The sequence below is a fragment of the Chelonia mydas genome, chromosome 1 (assembly GCF_015237465.2).
Source record: "Chelonia mydas isolate rCheMyd1 chromosome 1, rCheMyd1.pri.v2, whole genome shotgun sequence".
In the NCBI taxonomy this organism is placed as follows: domain Eukaryota; kingdom Metazoa; phylum Chordata; order Testudines; family Cheloniidae; genus Chelonia; species Chelonia mydas.
In genome coordinates this window covers 27,840,317-27,857,494 of record NC_057849.1, presented here as the reverse complement: position 1 = coordinate 27,857,494, position 17,178 = coordinate 27,840,317, and the positions used below count along the sequence as shown (strand labels likewise).

The 17,178-nt window shown below is 44.5% G+C and overlaps 1 protein-coding gene across 1 annotated transcript in view; it reads left to right on the top strand.

The window, feature by feature from the left end:
• The first annotated feature begins 2,235 nt into the window (after positions 1–2,235).
• LOC102929635 (high-affinity choline transporter 1-like) overlaps positions 2,236–17,178 on the top strand; it is a 28,389-nt gene continuing 13,446 nt past the window's right edge. The window contains exons 1-3 of the mRNA XM_027831607.2: positions 2,236–2,566; positions 9,004–9,117; positions 15,681–15,836. Coding sequence (XP_027687408.2) covers positions 2,389–2,566; positions 9,004–9,117; positions 15,681–15,836 — 448 coding nt within the window. The 5' untranslated portion in view covers positions 2,236–2,388. The remainder of the gene's footprint in view (positions 2,567–9,003; positions 9,118–15,680; positions 15,837–17,178) is intronic.

Below are 17,178 nucleotides of genomic sequence, written 5' to 3'. Positions count from 1 at the left end.
AATCACTTGCAACACTCTTTAATGCTTATATCACACTTCCCATTTTCAAAGCATTGTACAGATATTAATCAGTCCCCAGAACACCCCCTGAGGAAGGTGGTGAGTGTTGTTATTCCCATTTACAGATGGGGAAACTGAGGTGCAGAATGATTTAGGGACTCACTCTGGACTTCATATTAAGCCAGAAAAAGTGAACTCTTAAGGTGCTCAGGTACCATGCTGATGCACCTGGTCTAAAAATTTAGAGATGAAAGATACTCGCTGGAATCACAGGTTCAAATCACACTATGATCAATTTGGTCTCTCACTTTTCTGCGGTATCATGGGTAAAGGTCCAATCTTAAAAGCCTTTATTGTTTAGCCCAGACTTGAAGAAGAGCTCTGTGGAACTTGAAAGCTTGTCTCTTTCACCAATAGAAGTTGGTCCAATAAAAGTTATTTACCTGACTCACCTTGTCTCCCCCATTTATTCAGCTGAGCAGTCCCTTTGAAATCAATTGGAGTAGTCACATGGGTGAGAGTATGCCGGATCAGGCCCAAACAGAGAACCTGGCAGCTTTACTGGGTGTGATGTTTTCTTGGGAAACTTTGAAAACTGAGAACCTATCAGCTTTGCACAAACCGTAAAGATCTTGTATCTCACCTTCCAAGAATGGGTGGGGTGGGATCTACTGCCCTTAGCCAAATTCAATCTCTCTCCCACTACAAGCCAGTTGCTTTATTGCATTTCAATGGTGATTGATTATAGAGATTAGATAAATAGTAAAGCTCTTGGGGATAAATGGTGCTCTATAAATGTAAAACATAATTAAGAAAGTAAGGCCATTGTTTTCTGATTTGAATTTTAAAACACACTAATTTATTTATAGCTGGTTTTAATTAAAGTGAATTTAAATCTTCATACCTTCAGCTGTTAATTAAAACCCTGACTCAGAGATTTTGGAGGAGGCAGGGATTTCGCAGATTATGGTTTGAACAGTATAAAATACCAAGACTCCTAGATCTCTTTTGTAATATCTATTTTTCCATTGCTATGACAGCACAGTTCTTGAAATAGTATTTAATATTTTGGGATATCAAGGTTTTTAACTATTGTAGAGCAGAGACATGGTGATCATTAAATTGAAATTGAATATTCAGGCTGATCTGAAAGTAAACATCAGTTCAACTGCAATTAGGAGCCTAAGTGACCTAGGAGCACAAGTCCTATTGAAAGTCAGTAGGACTTATACATCTAAGTGATTTAGGTGCTTTTGAAAAATCTCACCCCATACTGACTAGGACACTCACTTGTGCCAGCCAAGTCTTCTGTTCTATACCTCGGGACACAAGCTTATCTTTAGCTTTAAACCATCTATCAGCTATTATTTTATATTACATGCACTAGCCCTTGAAAGCAATATGATGTTTAATTACATGTGGGGAAAACTGGCTCACAAACTTGAACTAGTTTTCTGAATGCAGTATTAGTTCAAACTTTTTTTTTTTTTCTTCAGATTATTCACAAATAGAGATGGAAATAGGGTGGGGAAATTGTCAGAGAATATTCGTTCAGGTTTCAAAGTGAATTTAAACTGACTTTTTCCCTTCCACAAACATTTCATCCCGTGACAATTAAAAAGACAGACGTTGGAAGGACAGTCTGATCCCTTCTGCTCAGGACAAGCACACTGGCAGTGCAGGCTGGGGAAACCTTGTCTTGCTATATCTCTTCTGGGGAGAAGGACTGGAGTCTCTGAAGACTTGATGCAAAGCCCACTGAGATCATTGCAAAGACTCCCATTGATGTCTATGTGCCTTGGATCAGGCCCTCAGTCTGGTACTTTACTCAAGTACCACATTCAAGATAATCATTTGTAAATTCTTTGATGTCTTATTTTGAATTCATTTTGTGCATATTTCATAGTCTGTATCATTTCCCAGCTGATGGGGGGCTGGATTCTGCTGTCATTTAAGTCATTAGCAAAGCTCCCACTGACTTTAATAACAGCAGGATTTAGGCCTTAGCCAAGAAATGTCTCTTCTCCTTGTCCTATCTACTGATGCAGGACTGGCTATTTTTTCACTGAGGGCGGAGTCTGAAAAGAGGGTGAGAGTTTGAAGGGAAAGAGCATATTTCTCTTGGTGCCAGGCTGGGGCATGCTGAGTGCACGTCAGCTTTTGGATCATGTAATCATTCCTATCACTTTGGGAGACCACTGTTATTTCTTCCTTTGGGTTCTTACAACTCAGCAGGAATTCAAAGTGAGCTAATTCACTACAATAGGGCATTTGTATATAAAAACAAAACCTCTGAATGCTTTTCCAATCATAAGACTTTTAATCTTCTATGAGGTGCTTTGCGTTAGTCCTGGTGATCAGAATTATTTTATAATACAGCTGCAGAAAATGGCTCTAAACATCCCCGGTCTGGTAGTCACAATTGTGTTCTATGTGATAATGTTGGCAACTGGGATTTGGGCTGCTTGGAAAACCAAAAAGGAGGAGAAGAATGCAAACCGAAGCGAGGTTGCCATGGTGGGAGGCAGAAATATGAACATTTTTGTGGGATTATTCACCACAACTGGTGAGTTTGTTTCTTAATATTAATTTCTGTTCTAGGTTTTAATCTATATTTTAGACCAGTAAGAGTTTCTTAAATTCTGTTGTGTATTCTCCTTATATAATTAACCTAAGGAGCTGTCCTCTACATGTATTTGGTTTCAATTTTTTTGGCTACAGGAATTGTTCTTCTATGCACCTACTTTAATTTTATTGGCACTCTTGGTTTGCTCTTTCTTCCAGTAGCACAGGATACTGTGTTAGAAATCCTCCCCCTTCTATCTCTTATACCCTGGAGGCATTGTCGTCTAAGGGTTAGGGTCACGGGACTAAGTATCATGGTTTCTGTTCTCGACTCCATAACAGACAGTATTTTAGCTACCTCTGTGAAGTGTTCTGAGATCTTCAGAAGAAAGCTGCTGTGTAAATGAGGAGTGTTATTATACAAAATACAAGTGTCTGTCTGCCACTGAAACACATACAGGCTTCACCATCCCAACCTGTTGAAAATTCTACTCAGTTCTTACACATAAGTGTAATAAAATGAGTTGGGCCCTCTATTCACTAGGAGAAATGACAAATAAGGTTGAATATCGGGCAGAATGTCTTCCCACTGAGACTGTGGAACAGCCTCCCAAGTGGAGTGGACCGGATCCCATTGGCAAATGCAGATATTCAAACTGGACAAAGCCTTAGCAAATAAACTGAAGGGAACATTGCATAGCAGGAACATTGACTATGGCCTGATCCTGCAAGACACTGAGGGGGAGATTTCCAAAGGCACAAAGGGGAGTTAGGTGCCTAACAGTGAACGCCTTGGAAATCTCCCCCAAGCACCTCCTGCAAAGTGTCAAGCATCCTCAGTGCCCATTGCAGTTAATGAAAGGCTTCAGTCATTCATACATTTGAGCCTTAAATGACTTAACAGGGTCTTTTCCACCTCTCTGATTCGTTAATAGAACTTCAACAAATTGATCCAACCCTACCTGGAGCAAGTAAACAGAAGGTTCAATAGAACCACCCAGAGGCAGATTTAAAAAAGAGTTACCTGAACTAGGGATAGGAAGGAACCAATTAAAATTTTACTCCCTTGTTTGCCTACCAAGTAGGATGAAAGGAAATGGGAATCCGTCTTGCGGGTAGCATTTAAACCTGATGCAAAGTACTGCTTCACTGGATAGCACTTCTATAGGCCATTGAAATATTCTGAAGAACTGAAACTGGAAGTTCAGAAATTCAGTGGTCAGGATGTTCTATTCCATTATTTTCACATTTCTTTACCCTGTCTACCACTACTACCAGACTACCTCATCCCTGTTCAGATATAGGGTTTCCTAAAATGAGATTTGGCCTCATAACCACGTCAGAGACATAAGTGTATAAATGTGTGTATGGTAGTTGTGAGGTTTGTGCCAGTGAGTAGGTACTGTTAGGGTACTTAAATTTTCATATCCTTGCTTCTATGGGTTGTGAGAGTTATGTTGCTGTGTAGAAACCTTACCTGTTTCATCACAAAGTTTTTTGTGTATAATGTTTAAGCATCTGATGTTGTGCCTACATTCAGATTATTTGGTGTCTCCTCCTGGGAGAATGTGGGGAGGTGGAGCTGCGTCTGTAGCTGCCAAGACAGGTAAGGCAAGGATCTGTGCCGGGGGACTGGGATCCCTCACAGCTGTGTGGGTGGTCTGACAGCAGAATTTAGATAACCTTCTATGATGGCCATTGCTGATGATTTCAGATATTTAATAAATGATCGGCACTCTCATAGCTGCTTTGTTTCTCAACAAAAGCCTTTATTTTTCAGTCATTTTTTGCTCTTATTCATTAAAGAAATAGTTGGACAATATGCCAAAGTTCTCAGACATGGGTTCCTCAAGGTAGGCACTTAAATTCATATTTGATACCTAAATAGAAGTCGCCTGATTTTCAGAGGTGCTGAGTGTCATGGTTACTGAACTAATTGCATGTGATACACCTCCTGGTCTCTCCAAGCACACCTTCTAGGTCTGAGAAAGAAGTAATGGCCGTAGTGTGGAAACATGGGTTTCTCCCACTCTCAGACCAGGTGCTGGGCTGCAGTTCCTGGTGTGTCAGCCACAATCACCATAGCAGGTCTGACTGCTCAGACTCTGCAGTTCTATTCCTTCTGGGACGAATTAAGGTTGCCAACATTGTATTTCAAAAATAAGGGACTGTTTTCTTAGCACCCATGCCGCACCCTCCTCCCGTTATTATCATTATTATCTTCATGGTTATTATTAATAATAAGCAGTACTCACCTACATTCACCAGGGGTATTTCTTGCTGCTCTTTGTAGCACTCAGCAACTCCCGATCTTGTTGTGCAGAGATGAAGAAATAAGAGACGTCCCTTCTAATAAAGGACTGTTGGCAACCCTATGAGGCAATGACAGTGGTAATGAGAGACCAAGCAGCTTCCTCAAAGCAAAGTATTATTTATTTAGAACAGTGGTTCTCAATCAGGGGTATGTGTACCCCTAGGGGTATGCAGAGGTCTTCCAGGAGTACATCAACTCATCTAGAGAAATGTTTCTCAACCTGGGGGTTGCAAACTCTAGGGGGGGCGGGTGTCACAGGATAACTTTAAAGGGGTTGCAAGTGCAGGGCTGACATTAGGGGGGCAAGCAGGGCAATTGCCTGGGGCCCCAAGCCACAGGGGGCACGGCGAAGCTAAGTTACATGCTTCAGCCCCGGCTGCGGGGCTCGGGCTTCAAACTCCTGAAAGGGGTACACTAATCTGGAAAGACTGAGAAGCACTGATTTAGAACAAAAGTCCTTCAAAGAAAACATCTCTTAAAATACAACAGAGCGTACTGCAAGTTCTAGTTCTTCCCTAAGGCTGACGATTCCCTGGAGATGTGAGGCCCAATTCCTTCAGCCTCCTCCAAAGTGCCATCTGGGCCAGCCTGTCTGCCTACATGGCTGCTGACAAGTGAACCCTCTGCCCATCCCCAGCGCTTTTGATCGCTAGTTCCCAGCCTGGCAAAACAAGGTTTACAGTGGTTTGGGATCACAACAGTGGTGAATTTTCAGCAAGTGCGAACAGCAGGGTTTAGAAGAGCAAACTCACCACTAGAGTGCCCCCTCGTGGCTGGACGTAGCAGCTCTCTCCTTATCTAATGCTCCCCACCAATACTCGCTCTGGTCCTACAGCAGTCTGCCTCTTCTCACAACTTGGACCTCATGCCAGTCCCACCCCTTCCAGAGTAATAAAGTCCAATAAACAACTGTCCAATGTCCTTACAAAAGGTCTTCATCCCTGACTCTGGGCCCCGTGGCCCACACACCCTTCTCTCAGGGCTCTTAGTCATCCGTATCCCTTTCTCAGGGGCTTCACACCACCTTATCAGGGGCTGATAGGGGAATCCAGGCCCACCCTCTACACTGGTCTCCAGTCCAGGGACCCTAGGACAGGCAGTCAAGGTTCACTATGCCAGACTTCTTGCTGCTGCTGACTCTTTGGACTTCAAGAAGGCTTGCCTGTCAGCAGGCCTCTCCCACAGCCTCTCTAAGTTCACCCTTCTCTTAGGCCTCCCCTTGGAATCCCACAACAAAATCCATAACTAAATGTAAATCCGCTTCTGCCCTCCGCAGGCTTCATGTTTATCATGTCCTCTTTGCTCATCAGATGAACATGTCTCAGGGCTCTCTCCCTGGAAGTCCAGATCCTGCCCTATTATCAGGGCTCCTCACCAGAACTTGCTTCACCCCAGTAGCTGCTCTGTGTCTATCCTAGCCTCCCACAAGACTTCTCAGGACCCAGCTTTCCCCCTGGGCTTTCTCATCACAATCTCTCTAGTCCCAGAGAGTGACTACAAAGTTCTCCCTGCATCTAGGGTTGCTAACAGTCCCTCATTTCTTCATCTCTCTGCAACAAGATCAGGAGCTGATGAGTGCTGCAAAAAAGCAGCAAGAAATAACCCCTGACAAATGTAGGTGAGTACTGCTTATTGTCAATAATAATATCAGGAGGAGAGGGTAGGGCAGGGGTACTAAGAAAACAGTCCCTTATTTTTGAAACACAATGTTGACAACCAGACCTGCAGCCCCCTCCACTTGGTAGTTCCCTTTTTTATAGCCACTGCTCAGCTCTATCCCCAGCTGGGCTTCATCATTAATTAAACCTGGCCCACCCTTCAGGTGCATCCCGGGAGCATAACTGGCCTCTCAGGCTCACATTAACCCTTTCATTGCCAGAGTGTGGTACATAATCACATCACACAGGGAAAGCAAGTATTGTAGTAGAAAAAAAGCCAACAGAAAAAAATATCTCGTCGTCTTTTCAGGAAAGAATAGGAAAAAACAGGGAAGATTGAGTTCTGAGCAACTCGGGAAAAGTCAGCTGGTGCAGTAATGCAGGGAGCAGCAGATAAACTCTCAAGAGCAGACAAAGACCAGCTGGTTCGCCTACTGTACTCCAAGGACCGGAGAAAGACTGATATCCCACGACTGGGAGGGGACTCAAGAGGTGCAGCCAGATTGCTGGAGGCTGAGGGAGAAGGAGACCAGAACAGCCCCACAGGACTGGAAGATCTTGGAAACAACCTCCTAGAGGATGGGGAGAAGCAGCAAGTTAGCACCATCTTGGCCAAGCTCTCCTCTTCATCAGCAGCTGGCATTGAAAAGGCTGCAGGTTGAGGAGTTAAAGCTGCAGCTTCAAAGAGACAAGTTGCACTTTGAGGCCAAGCAACTTGCAAACTGGGAGCAGCAATGGCAACATGAACAAGAAGAGAAAGTACAGACTGAAAAGGAGCATCAGCATGAACTTGAAATGGAGAAAATGCTCCAGTTGCACCCGGATACTAGAGGTGGGGGCAGACCTCAGATACCAGGGTTCTCAGACTGCATCCTTTCTAAACTGCTGCCTAGCCTCACGATAGGAGGCGGCTGACATGGATGTGTTATTAAATGCTTTTGAGATGAATTGTGAGTTACATCAGGTAGCCACCTCACCGGCACAAACTTTCCAAAGTGCCGGAGGGTGCCTGACCCCCCCAGCTCTGCCCAGGCCCTGCCCCCACTCCACCCCTTCCCCCAAGGCCCCACCTCCACCCCGCCTCTTCTTGCACCCACCCCACCTCTTCCCAACCAGTTCCACCCCCTCCCCCGAGCACGCTGCGTCCTCGCTCCTCCCCCATCCTCCCCAGAGCCTCCTGAACACTGTAAAACAGCTGATCACGGTGGGCGGGAGGTGCGGGAAGGGAGGGGGAGGCGCTGATCCGCTGGGCCTGCTGGTGAGCAGGAGGCACTGGAGGGTGGAGTGGAGCTGATGGGGGGCTACCGGTGGGTGCTCACCACCCACCATTTTTCCACATGGGTGCTCCAGTCCTGGAACACCCACAGAGTCAGTGCTTATGGTCACCCATACTTATGGGGAAAGCCCTGTAACCTCTTCTGCAAAAGTTAAACTGACATCCAAATCACTGTAAAAGCTTGAGAAGGTTCAGGGAACCTGACAGTGGTTATACTGCAGGATATGCCTTTTGATCTATTGCTGGGAAATGATGTAACTGGTTTGAACCCAGAAGGCTCAGATGCAAATCCCAATACTGGTAGGGATACTGAGGCATGGCTGAAAGGTGCTGTGAAGACAAACTCAGGTGAGAGAAGGGAAACCAAGGCAGCTAAGGATCATTATCAAAGCTATGGCACCCATCAGAAAGAGGGAAAAGCACCAAAATAAGTGTAAAATCATTGCTTGGGAGAATGCAGAGGCTGCAACAGCTAAGAAATAGCCTGATTTTCAGAGGCACTGAGCTCCCACAGTTCCCACTGAAGCCAACCAGGCACCAGAAAAGCCATTTGCCTGCACCATCAGAGTTGGACAGGATGGAAAAATACTGCTTACTGTCATTTACATGCTGAAAGCACCTCAATCCTTTCCTCCTCACTAATCCTCCTAATGGTCCCATACAGGTTAAATAAGAGCAGCAACTGCAGAACCATGCATCACATCAGTGGCCAGCATGAATTACTTATCAAAGAACGGTTTCAGAGTAGCAGCCGTTTTAGTCTGTATCCGCAAAAAGAACAGGAGTACTTGTGGCACCTGAGAGACTAACAAATTTATTTGAGCATAAGCTTTCGTGAGCTACAGCTCACTTCATCGGATGCATACTGTGTAACCTTTCTAGTAGCTAAGTAGTTCCTAAGTGTCTTGCTGAATAGGGATAGACTTAAGTACTTGTGTTTAAGTGCTTTGCTGAACTGAGTGATAGGCACTCAGCATCTCTGAAAACCAGCCAACTTATTTAGGTGCCTAGCTTTAGTGGCCCACACTTTGAAAATTCACTCTGTAACATTATGTTCTTGAAGTTCTATCTTTGCTTCTGCTTCATATGTCTTATCTTCTAGCACACAATATGATGGTGGCTCTGAAGTAAAGGAAAACCAGATGATTTCTTCTTTTTCTCAATTTTCTCCTGCTTTTCTTTTTTTCCAGCAACTTGGGTTGGAGGTGGCTACATCAATGGGACGTCTGAGATCGTGTACCTCCCTACACGAGGGCTGGCCTGGGTCCTGGCTCCAGTAGGATATGTTCTAGCTTTTATCATTGGTAAAAACAACAATTCGATTCTTAGACGTTTTCATTGCAAAGCAGTTTTAGCAACATGAAAATTTAGCCTTCTTGTTGTTCAGATGCCTGTATTCTGAGTTGTCCAACTCAACTGGGTTGCATAAAAGTGGTTATGAAAGTCAGCAAATGTTGGAGACAGACAGGCACAAACTGGATTGTTCACATTAAAATAACTCTGTTTAGGAGTCTTCAAGGATCCTGTTAAACTCCTGGTTTGGCTTAACAACAAACTGAAAGATTCTAGAAATGGGAGAAAATTATTATCATTTAAATCACCAAAATGCATTTTGATTGGTTAATTTTAATGAAATGAGGTTGCTCCCCCTTCTTGGACACTGCTTATTTTGGGGATTGGTAGGGGTGAACTGTACCATCGTGGCTGCCTCTCCCATCGTTTCCTGGGGTTACCCGCACACTGTAGGAACACCCACCCTTACCCTTCCGTGGGCTCAAGGTGTAAACCTTACACTGTGTGGGTTTTCAGGGTGTTTTACCAGTGAAAGAGCCTCAGACAGTAATATCCTTAACCTCTATTTATTAACAATCATCAAAACAAAATGCACATGCTAAGCATACAATGCTCACCACTCCCAATAATGCAGATGAGCTTTTTCTGCTGGCCAGTCAAGATCAGGTCATCTGGGGACTCCAGGTTCTGCACGATATGGTTGCCAGGGTGTTGAGGTCTGGCAGCTCTGATCTTGGGCTGTGTCCTGGAGTTGGTTCCCAAAAGCTTCCTTTTGGACCCCAGTTTATATAGTGAATGAAACTTGAGTTCTGCTTAGCTATACCTTAACCAATCATTTTACTGAAGTATTACAAAATAATTCTTTGACCAATCCTAATACATTGTGAAACAATTCTCCACCCAGTCATGCCCCACCACTTTAGTTGATTTACACCTTGCAAAATTAGTTACGTAACAGACAGAAACAATCAAAGAACCAGACAGAGACCATGCAGATAAACAACAGAGAAGTAGGGACTATCAAGGCAAAACAATAAAGTAGAGATTTCACAACCACAACTGTTGACACAGGATTCCTTGCCAGACAGAATGCTATTAAACAAAGTTTTCTTTAAAAATCTTAAGATCTGTTTTTTTATCTGGTGATGGTGGCTACTATTAGGACACGATATCATCCGTAACAGCCCAATATTATATTATTTTAATGTAATTTAGACAGAATGTGAGGATGTGACGTTCTGCTTCTTGGCTCATGGCTGCTGCTCTCCTATTGTGGCTGCAGAAAAAGGCCTCAGACCTTTCACCGGGGCCTCAGGATCTACCTTGATACTATTGGGCTGTCATCATCCTGATCCTGAAAGGCTACGAGAGCAGACTTGGCCACAGAGAGAACCAGATGAAATTACCACCTCCACCAGTTTAGTCTAAATCCTGACCACCACCTGGGTTTTGAGATTTGGGTTCCTGCCATCATCCACCTCCCTCATATGTTATTTTCCCTCTCTATCTTGTTTCTTCTCTGGACTATCTTTCTCATTCTACCTTCTGTCTAATAAGAGTCTGGCATAGCCAGCCAAAACAACTCTACCTTTTGAAACTGCTGTGAGCCTGTGACCAGAGGCAGCTAAACGCAACGGCTTTAGACAGCCTGACAGAGGCACAAGTTTGCCAGGTCTGAGTGACTGATAAGACCATGTGCTGGACCTGTGTTAGTCTACAAGGGAAGCTACATGTGAAAGTCAGCATCAGAGACAGAAGCTGCATTTTTTCTCTTTGCTATTCTTGTCTCTCCCCTTTTGTGTGTTTGTCTTGTACTTGGTTTCAGTGTTGTAACTGCTTTTCCTTCTTTTTCTATGTTTTTAATAAAAGATTTAAAAATGGTTAATGGTGGTTGTTATAGTGGAAACAAGCCAGCTAAACCTGAATATCTGAACTGCACATAACTATTTAATGTTGTAACACTGAACAAAGGTTTTATTAATATTTTATCCCTTATTGGGCCCCGACACTATCCTATCAGCACACCAGATAGCAGAGTCCAAATCAGAATGTGAAGGTTCTACTCATTTGTGCCTGATCCCATTGAAGCCAATGGAAAGACTCTCATTGACTTCAATGAGTGTTGGATTAGACCCCAGCAACCTATTACTTATGAAGCCCTAGCCTTGTTCCCCTCAACTCAGTGACAAAACTCCCATTGACTTCCAAGATGCAAGACCATCATCTTAAATGATTATTATTGTTATTATTGGGCCAAAACTTGAGGTCTTTGCTCAGTACGTACTCAGACACAGTCCTATTGAAGTCAATGGAAGCTTTCTGCAGGAAGGAATTCAAGACTTTGTCCATTATCTGTTAGCATTTATATAGCACCAACAGCATGCTTGGCACTTCAGACAGAAGATAGGCCCCTTGCTCTGGGGAGCTTACACTGTAAATAGACAGCCATAATAGATGAAGGAAATGACAAAAGAGGGTGGAACAGCAAAGAGGATAGGCATTCATCTTTGTGATTCCAAGGTTGTCTTTGTTGTCCTCTAATAAGAGAAAGATTAGGGCCTGGTCCACACTACACAGATAGGTCGATATAGCTATGGAAGTATCTTCACTTAAATTTGACTCAGAGGGAAGAGTGCCACCTACTGCATTTGGTATGAACAGTTTCTTCTATTATATTGCACTCTTCTGGTGCAAAATTAACTCGGCCAGACAAAGATGGGTTTATACATGCTTGAGGGAGCTGAGCTAAGAAATGTGCCTCCCTGTGGTAGGTGGGAGCCTCTTGAGACTATGGTTTGGGTTGCTTGCGTTTCTGGAACTGACAGATTCCTTCCGCTACTTGGGGTATACAAGATTTTGTCCAAAAAAAGAGTTCCTTTCCCCCTCTCTGAGGGCAGGGAGGAACAAAGTAAAGACAGGAAAAAGAAAAAATAGATGCTCAGTCTCTTGGGCAGTCTCTCTGCCACCCCTCTGGGTCCCAGGTTGTCTATAGGCTTTTAATCATCCTGATCAGAATTAGAATCCTTCCTTAGATGCTCCGCCCCCTTTTGGTGACACCTGATCTGTACCTAGTCCAGGCAGTCTCAGGGCTGTCTGAGTCAGTGACTGTCTCCCTCTTCGCGGATCTATCACTGCAGCTTCCCCAGTTAACTGCCTCTTCCTGTGGCAGGCTTCCCCTTTCCCTCCCCCACCCTGCACAGGAAGCCTTGGAGGTGTATCTAGATAGTGCTGGCCAGGCCCAGTGGAGCTTGTTAGCTTCCTCCTTGATAGGGAAAGGGTGTGCCCCTTCACATAGCCCACCACTCAAGTTGGGAGGGTGGTCTTGGGGAGGGCTGCCTCCATCTCCGACTTCCCGTGGGAAAAAATAACAGCGTTAGCATGGGCCTTTCCCACCTGGTGTTGCTCCCTGAAGCTATAGTGCTGTAGCACGAGGTACCATCACATCATACGCCGTTCAAGTCTTTCATGCTATGGAACCAGCATAGAGGAGCGTGATTCATGATCAAGGAGAAGGGGCTGTCCAGCTGGTAATACTTCAGAGAATCCATGGCCTGCTTAATTGGTAGCACCTCTTTTTCAATAATCGAGTAGCCTTTTCTCTATGGAATAGCTTCAGTGCATCAGCTGGGAGATGTAGTTAGTCCCTTGAGCTGAGCTGATTTCCCTAGGGAAATCCCATGCATCAGTAGAGGTTCAGGAGCTCTAGGTCTATCACTGTAGCTTTCACCGAGTGAAGGGGAACAGCCTCTGGGGAGCTGGTCACATAGTCGACAATTACTAATATGTACTGGTGCCCCGGTGTGGTCCTTTCCGGGGCCCAACTATGTCCATTCCAATTCTTTCAAAGAGTGTCTCAATCAAGGGCAAAGGGACCACAGGGAGTCCCCTTGCTGCTGGACAGCTGGCACTCACGGCAGGAGGAACAGTATTCTCTCACCTCCTGACGCACGCCCAACCAGTAGAATCGAGCTAGTACTCATGATAGTGTTTTCTGTCTTCCCAGGTGTCCAGCACATGGGAGGTTGTGCTCAGACTGCAATACTGTCCAGTGATACTTGCTTGGCACTAGCAGCTGGGCCCTTCTTACCCCATTCGTGGATCTCTTTCAACTCAGTAGAGGTGCTCTTTCTCATGGATACTGCTTGACCCTCTGATGCGCCATTACTTCCCCATTTATAAATGCCAATTGGTCATATGCACGGACAATTGGCTATGTGTGTACAATTGTTTTTTTGTTCCTGAACAAAATTCCTGCCCTGTAGGAGCACTTCCTTGTCCAGGCTGATAACCTCTTCCTTCTCTGCAGAGATTGACAAGCATGTTGCTTGTGATGTTCCTTCTTCGGGGGTCTTCCAATTCCCCAAGGTTTACCAGCCTTGAGAGTCACTCTGCAACAACTGGGCCAGAACCCCATTCACTGGGCAGACCCATACAGTAACAACTTGCCAAAAAATGGCCAGTCCTGGCCTTTGATTACAAAGTAGGCCAATTTCTGGGCCAGGACTACGCTTATCACCTTAGAACATGTCCACAGGGTCAGCTGTAAATGTTGGCTGGGGTATGTTTTCACATTGCCATGTATACACTGTGAGTGAATCGACTTTCTGGGGGATGTCATCACCTACAGCGAGGCTTGGAACTCTTTTCCCTTGGATAATCACCCAGCACTGTCAACTTGAGGGGTACCATTTTCTGTGCACTGGTTTCTGCAGTCCAGAACCCTGGTCATACTCACATTCATTAAGAGAGAATCCTTTCTTTATGTGTCCTGTCTGTCCAGAAGAGTAGCAAGTTACTCAGGGGCACTGACAGTATCTGTTCTAGCTGGAGGAGAACTTGGCCATGGAGTAGTGGCCAGCCTCTATTCTGCAGGTCCTGCTTCAGCTGCTTGAGATGACTGATGGTCCCACTGGCAGTGTCATGTCCGAGCTAGACCCCCTTGTTCCTCACGGTCTTCCCATGGTCTAATGGCTGGTCTGATAATCCTGGAGGACATCCCCAAAGGTGGACCCCCCTCAGAGTGGGTGTTACCACTTTGAAGTTGCCTTCACAGGTTTCTCTCAAACCTATCCTGTGTGGCACCAAGGCCTTGATGAATTCTGTCTCTAACAGCCCTTTTGGCCTCTAGAAAACTCTCCATTAACCATACCGTATCTGACAAAGTCCCAGGTCATGGTATAGTACCCACTCTCCGCCTTTTGCTGCAATAGCCTTACAAATTATTTGATCACAATTCACTTAGCAACCTGAGCCCCAGACCTTTCTTCTGGGTGGAGCCGCTTCCAACAGTATTCCTTCAAACACTGAGCTACTACCCAAGGTCTAGCCCCTTAAAAGATAAACAGTGAGTTTCCCTGGAAATGACCAAAAGGCCAGATTTTACCTGTTTACAGTCCTAGTCTGCTCCAAGTCCAAGTTATGGTAGGCTGCCTGTGCTGGACTTGTCAAGTATAGAGCCAAAAATCAAAGGCCACTGCTCAGGGGGCCACCAGGAAGCTCGTGCTACTTTCTCAAAGATAATTTAAAAAGCCCCAGCGTCATTGTCTGGCCCCATCTTGTTTAGCTTCATGGGTATTGGTGGGGGTACCCACTATGGCAGCACTGTGCCCTGCAGGGACTCCTGAGGAGTGCAATGTTGGCACAATACATTGTGTCATCTTCTTGTGGAACTCCTGCTGCTGGGTCATCAACTCCCTCAGCAGCAGTTGCCGTTGTGTTGTGTGAATTTGCTCATGGGTGGTCTGTTGCTGCTGAGTTGCTTGCTGCTGCTGCATCTCCGCTAGCCACTTACATCACTGTTCAGGTTCCATCTTGTTCAGAGCTACTGAGCTCTGTCTCCCTCCATGGGCTTTTTCTCCCCTTGTATCAAGCATAAGCTGCCCGCATTCTCCACCACTTGTGGTGGGTGGAGGCACCTTGAGTCCCCATGGTTTGGGTTGCTTCCATATCTAACACTCACATATGCCCTCTCAGTACCATTATGGAAAATCTGAAAAAATTCTGGCTTGGACCCAACTTTAACCTCTTGCCATGTTTGGTTTCTACACACACACAAAACAATGGTTTTCTGTGCTTCTGAACTGGTCTTTTATCTCTTTTCTGAAATAAAGTCAATGTAATGATGGGCTTAATGTAAAAAAAACAACAACTTGGTAATAGTGACCCATGAATGTTTTGGGGAGGAGAGAGGAAACCATCCAATTTCTATTAGGAAGACATTAGTGAAAGGATATGATATAATGTATATCTCTAAGTTTTAATGCTGATGTCCTCTAGAAAGACAAGATAGTTCTGATCAGGAGATATTCTATGCATAATTAAATGCATAATTTAAATGTATTAAAAATCATAGAACTAACATGAAGTTTGCAGTCACCATATTGTTCACTCTGCCTGTTATATCTCTTTTCCTACCCCGTGTCTGTCTTGTCTATTTAGATTATAAGCTCTTTGGGGCTGGGACTGTCTATTACTCTATGTCTGTACAGCTCCTAGCACAATGGGGCCCCATTCTTGTTTGGTTAGTAGGCAATAATTAAAATAATAATTTACCTTGTCATTTGATTTTTGCTAGGGGGCCTCTTCTTTGTAAAGCCAATGCGATCCAAAAGCTATGTGACAATGATGGATCCCCTCCAAGAAACCTATGGGAACACTATGGGAACCCTTCTCTTTCTTCCAACATTGATAGGAGATGTATTTTGGTTTGCAGCTATTCTTTCTGCTTTAGGTAAGTATATATCTTATACATATACTCATTCAGAATAGATTTCTTTTTCCCCTTGCATCATGTAGCTTTTTTTAAGAGTCAGTAGTTTCTGGATCCTTTTAGTATTTGTGCAGATACACAGAAATTTGAACAGAACGCAACTGTTAAACCATAATAGGGAAATAAGCAATAAAAATCTGCACAAAAGACCCATAGAACTATTATTATGCAACTGTAAGCTGTAGTATCTGAACTACTGCTGTAGAGTGTTTGGACTATTACTGTAGAGAGAACACTGTAGTGTTTTAGTTAATATAAGGGTGGCGTTAGTTTTGTTCTAGTACTGGGCAGCGGTTCCCCGAGGGCAAGGGTGACAAACACCTAGATTTGTAGCCCTCATGTTTGCAAAGGAAACTTTCACCGTGACCTAGGACAGGGCAAACTTTTCCCATCAGAACAGTTTTTTGTCCAGTGGAAAATTCGGTCTTCGACTAAACAAAAATGATCATGTAGAGTGAGAGGAAGAGAGGCGGGGGAAAGGAGGACTGAGAAGGAAGAGTGACAAAGGGTAGAAATAGCAGCGATGTTAAAGGCAGAATATTCTCCCCCTCGGTGATGCTGAACGTGACGAAAAGGTACTGAACAAATTATGATAAAAACTAAACATTTAGCTACTACATACTTCCACCCTGTGCAAATCTGCCATTGACATCAGTGGGAAATCCATTTGTGCTAAATTTATACCCCCGCCACAGAGCATGATAATAAAGGGAAACTTGCTTTCTCCTCAAAGGGATAGATAGCACACAACAGGAAGTCCATTACATGCAGCTGAACTCTTGACTGCTACAGCATGGGTGTGGCCAAAATGGCTTAAATCTGTCCATGGATCCACTGGTGAAGAAGCCCCATGAGGAAGAGAGAAGCAGAGACAAAATGACACAGAGAAGCAGAGAGGGAAAAGCAGAGAAACAGCCTTGCTCTTAACACACTGGCCATTGGGAAAGAAAGGGGAAGCTGTGGCAGCAGTCTTAATAAGGAAGAGCAAATGAGGTAGGACAAAAGAGGGAAGAGAAGGACTGAAGGTGTGTGAAAGGAATAGAAAAGGAGAGTGACTGAGAGGGATATAAAGTGGAGAGCTAAAGAAATGAGCAGGGGGACTTGAGGAGGAAATAGGAGAGACAGAGAAAGAGTAAAAGAGGTGGGCACAGGTACAGAAAGATGGGGAAGAGGAGAGACAGAAGATGAGAGAGACGGGGGAAGTGTCATAGAAGGAAATAGAAAAATTGAGATGTAGAAAAGAACGAAATTGGGAGATAGAAAAATGGGAATGGTTTGTTGGGGTGTTTTTTCTGAGAAGACT